General features: G+C 51.9%; 1 protein-coding gene across 1 annotated transcript in view; it reads right to left on the bottom strand.

Annotated features, from left to right (window-relative positions):
* Positions 1–4,986, bottom strand: part of TRAM2 (translocation associated membrane protein 2) — a 94,146-nt gene extending 89,160 nt beyond the window's left edge. The window contains exon 1 of the mRNA XM_004696356.2: positions 4,867–4,986. Within this exon, the coding sequence (XP_004696413.1) occupies positions 4,867–4,986 (120 nt within the window). The remainder of the gene's footprint in view (positions 1–4,866) is intronic.
* Positions 4,987–5,005: the final 19 nt, after the last annotated feature.

The raw sequence follows: 5,005 nt of genomic DNA, 5'->3' as shown, positions 1-5,005 counted from the left end.
ATTAGGGTTTGCACAAACTTTGCACACACACTAATTTATCATATTGTCTTTCTAGATAGGGCATTGTCACTAAGAAAAAAATTAGGGTTAACAGACATGCCCTTACATGTCATAGGATAGGGTTAACATTTGAGGCCTGACCTCCAGCTCCAAATTCCAAATTTCTGCTCTGTTGTTCTAATCAATGAGCAATACCTGGAGACACCCGGTCCCTGAACAAAGGCACCCCTGAGAATACGTGCCTCCTCTCGTTTCCCCTCAGCAGCTCCAGAACACAGACAGAGCATCACGCCAGAGGCTAGGGAAGTGGATGGCCGAGAGACGGCCTTTCTACTCCCGGACAGAGCCACGTCTCTGAAACCCACGGGGTGGCTACGAGTAGGAATCAACTCAAGAGCAGTGAGTTTGGTTTGGGTTTGGAGGGAGGGAGGTACATAAAGTCGGGGACTAGAAAAGCGGTCTCTCTGATTTCCAAAACTGTCCGCAGGAACTTCTGCAAACGTGCCTTTAGGAGAGAGTCAAAGAAATATGACCTCCGAAGAGGCGTCAAAAAGTTTGTGCAAACATCCTGTTATCTTTTTGTTTCATTTGTCCATGAACTTTTTTGAAGCCCCTTGTATGTCGGTGGGTGATGCAGTTAATGAACTCGACTGCTCACTGAAAAGCTGGAAGGCTCAGTCCACCCAGAGCCACCTTAGGACCAAGGCCTGGCAAGTTACTTCCGAAGAACGTGGCGTGGGAGACCCTACGGAGCACAACTCCCTGCAGACCCACATGGGCTCACGGGTGAGTCAGGATCAAGTTAACAGCAACTTACTTGGTTTGCTGTTTTCTCTCTGTGAACACCCTCCCCCTCCCCTCCCAGCACAATGCGTTCAGAGACAAGACAAGAATCCTCACTGCAGGTTGAGGGTAGCAGGTTTTCACTGCCTACAGGTATGGCTAGGAAAGGTGATCTGGTACCATGGAGCCATGTACTAACAGCAGGGACACCACACGGCTTCCGTTGTAGATGGTGCAAACATTTCATCCTGACAGGCCAAACGCGGTGGGTGTTGGGGACAGAGCAGAAAGCACTTCCTAGAGAAAAGGTCTCCAAAAAAATTAAAAAGCAAAAGCCAGTTACTACCCCCAAACTCCTGAGCCCTAAACTCTCCAGTCATCACAGAACAAACTTTCAGGAACGGCTCCTGGTTGCTGCAGGGTATACAGCTGAGCTTAAAAAGAGACATCTGCCTCCAGATGCTATTTTAGAGGTAGTATGTAAATCCCTTCCTCTCTGTTCAATGGGCTCCCTTTTTCTCATGCTCTGTTCACTGGTGAAGAGTTTTCCTCTCCCCTGGCCTCTCCGTTTGAAACGTGGCACTAAACAGGACACTGGAGGGGGGGGGGGGAGGCTGCTGCTTTCAAGTTACACACACACACATTCCAGCCAGTCACTGGCAGCCTGAAGGACTGTCCCTCCAGACTTCCACCTAAGAAAGAACTGAAGGACCAAACTGTAGAGTAGAATCCTCCCCCTTGCACCACCCTCTCCCAAAAGCAGTTAGAAAGAGAAAGCTGGAGAGGGAGGGGGAAAGGAAAGCTCCACATTCCTGACATTTTTTTAGCCAAGTGCTGTGGCTGCACAGAACAGCTTTAGTCCAAGCAGCCTTCAGGAAGAGGAGGAAACTTGGGTCCAGGGCTTTATAGTGGGAATGGTGTGCCCCCTCCCCAACTTTGGGTTCTAAATCCTAACAGCTGTGCCTGTTATCATCCCTTCTGGGATTGGGTGTCTTTGTTAGGTGAAGGAGTAGATTTAAAACTCAGGTATAAATTTTGAGGCGATCTCTTCTGAGATATATGAGATTAAATGCAAATGAACAAGGTGAGAGGTGGGGAGGGGCGGCGGCTGGTGGTCTCAAAAGGCTGACCTGTGATTAGCAGCCCACTCCATTACCAACCAGGGCTAAATATACTCAGGCCCCAGGGAATATCTAGTAAGCATTCACTGGATTATAAGGAGTCAAAACCCACTGCCACCAAGTCAATGTGGACTCATAATTACTCTTGGGACAGAGTGAACTGCCCCCTTAGGATTCCCAAGGCTGCAGTCTTTAAAGAAGCAGGCTGCCGCACTTTCTCCGGAAAAGGGGCTAGCAGGTTGAACTACAGCTGGTTTGGTTATCAGCTGAGTGCTTAACCTCTGGCCACCTTCGGTCCCTCACTCCAAGTGTAAAGATGCTCCTATTTGTTTCTCCTAAGTTCCCAGAAGGATGCCAGATGTTTCTGCTCTCATTTGACATGGGCATCGGGGTCCCATGCATTTCACCCCAATTCTATGCAGAGTCAGTCAGTCAATGGGTATGAACCATGAGAACCTACTGTGTACCCTGGCTCAGCAAAACACTGTCCTTGATGAAGGAGGTGTGGGGCACAGCCATCTCTCTAGCCCCCAGCCATCTCACAATCCACCTCCAAGAGGAGAGAGCCAAACCTGTCACAGGGCTAGGGTTCTACAGGAAGAAGGTAGTGGATGAGGATGGGAACAGGGGTCCTGCTGGGATTTCCAACCAGGGCCCTTTCCACCACCCCACCACCCCAAGTCTGATCCTAAAGCGGGACCGGATCAGTGTAATTTTTACTTTTTGTGCCTTGGGACATGCTCTTCTGTCAGGTACCGGGAGTAGGTGCTCCTTGCACTCTTCAACTCCCACAGAGACGCAGATTGAATGCTTGAGACTTTCTTTGCACCAGACAAGAGACAGGGAGGGAAGGAGGTACTAAGCTCAAAAGTTAGGGAGCACTTTTTGAGCAAAGATAAAGCAGGTAGAGCCACAGACCTTCCCAAGTACCAAAAACCCATGGCAGAGAGCCAGGAGGCCATGCAAGAGTCTTCACCAGCTGTAAAGCGCGATGTGGCTATGAGGGCTACAGCTGCCTCTTGTGTCCCCAAGACCACTGACAGGGCACTGGGAGAACTCTTAGAATGGGCACTAGGTCAACAGACACAGGGTCTGAGCTGAGAGAGGTAAGCTGTTATTTCATTAAACTATTATTATGATAAATAATAACAGGGCTCAAGGAGCAAAAGACTTGCTAACACATTTGTAGAATAAGCTATGGCTTTTCTTCTGCCTATCCAATCACAGTTAAGCCCAACAACAGCCTTACAAGCTGTTGTTACAGGTTTACTAGCCTCACTTTAATGGTTGGAAACCTAAGACACCAGCTAGTTCTTCAGTCAGGCTGAAGGAACCCTGGAAGTGTAGTGGTTTCAAGTTAGGCTGCTCACCCGAAGGTCAGCAGTTTGAAACCACCAGCCTCTCCGAAGGAGAAAGACAGGGCTTTCTACTCCCATGAGCAGTTACAGGCTCAGAAACTCACAGGGGCAGTTACACCCATCCACTGGATGGCAGTGAGCATGTTTTTTTGGAGCTGCCCCAGCAAAGACTGGGATACAGGGACCACCCACCTTGACAAAGCCTTACCCAATGTATCGGGAGAGAACTGTAGGGGGAATGAGTGGTGAGGGTGGCCTCGGCTCCAAAGGTACACTACTGGGGAAAAAAGTGGAGTGTGGACCCAAATCCTAATCTGAACTTTATTTCCAATAGATCCTGAAGCCCAGCCATGGACCCATTCACACGTCCAACCCTGACTTGGGCAGCACAAGAATGCTCAGCATGAGGGTTGCTTCACCAGCCAGCCAGGACCCTCAGGGTCACCTGTCAACAGGAGCCAGGGAACTTGGAGACAGAGGCCCATGAAGGAAGAAATCCACCCGGCTACACACCCATCCGGCTCCAAGGCAGTTTATAAACGGTTACAACTTCCTAGCCCATGCCCAGAGAGTGCAGGGAAGCCATCCTACCCAGAAGGGAGGAGAGGAACCACAGGAGACTCAGGTAAAAGTGAGGGGAGGGCCCCGTAGCTCACTTTTCAGACAAGGTATACCTCAGCAGGTCCCATACCCAGTCTCCTTCGGTTTGTCTCACTTTTCGGTATCGCGGTTTTCTCACTCTCCAAGAGCAAGGCATCCTTTCCTGAATCCAGCTCCTTGGAGTCTGACCACTTTAGGACTTACTGAAACACCCTGTTCCATGAGGCCCAAGCCAGTATGCTGCTGTCCCCCCACCCCACCCCCTGCCCCCCATCCCCACGGCGGTAAGGGTCACCTTTCCTCTACAAACAGATGGTGTCCTGTCCTTCACCATGACCCTGTAAAGGGAAGCGGCTCTGGGTCCACCACAGATGCATCTAAAGGGGCAGTCAGTGATAAGAGACCCCAAAGCATGCCTTTTAGGCTGAGGCATTCAAGATGGGGATGGGAGCACATTAGACGTGCACTTATGGATGGGACTAGGAGCCATATGTGAACCCCACTACTACACCACGCTTTAGTGGGAGATGTCAGCGGCCAGGGTCCCTCCCACTGGAGTTCAGACGGGCTGGTGGCCACTGCTAGGGAGGAGGAGTTGCGCAATGACCGTGGGGCTGGGAATCGCCAGCCTTGGCTTCCAGATGCCAAAGAGGAAACCCCACGCTTTGGGCCAGGGCGGCAGCGCTGCGGTTGGTTCGAAGCCAGCTTGGGGTTGGGGGGCTGTAGTGAGAGCTGCCGGACACGGTGGATGCCCAAGGAGGCGGCAGCGTAGGGTGGCACCGTGCAGGGCCTGAGGTGATATCTAGGGTAAACGAGAAGCCAAAGAGGGGTACAGTGCACAAAGCAAGGTCGGGGCACGGGCGCATAAAAAGCCGGGGGACTGCAAAAACCGTACTAGGCAGCCAATCTGATGAGGTCCCCGCGGGGACCTGCGAGATAATGCCAGGCGGCACACCAAAGGGTACGCTGCCCGTCTTCCCGCCGCCGCCCCCCGCCCCGCTCACCTCGAACATAAGCCCGACGAGGACGCAGAGCACCAAGCAGAAGCCGATGTCCGCATGGTTGTGGATGACGAACTCCTGGCTGAAGAGCGGGTAACTTTTCGTCCTCCTGCGGAAAGCCATGGCAGCGGGCGCGCAGCGG

This window comes from Echinops telfairi, unplaced genomic scaffold, assembly GCF_000313985.2.
Source record: "Echinops telfairi isolate 266 unplaced genomic scaffold, ASM31398v2 ScPeMD7_3533;HRSCAF=4204_1, whole genome shotgun sequence".
In the NCBI taxonomy this organism is placed as follows: Eukaryota; Metazoa; Chordata; class Mammalia; order Afrosoricida; family Tenrecidae; genus Echinops; species Echinops telfairi.
Note: the sequence above shows the minus strand (reverse complement) of the source record. Positions and strands in the feature narration are given on the sequence as shown.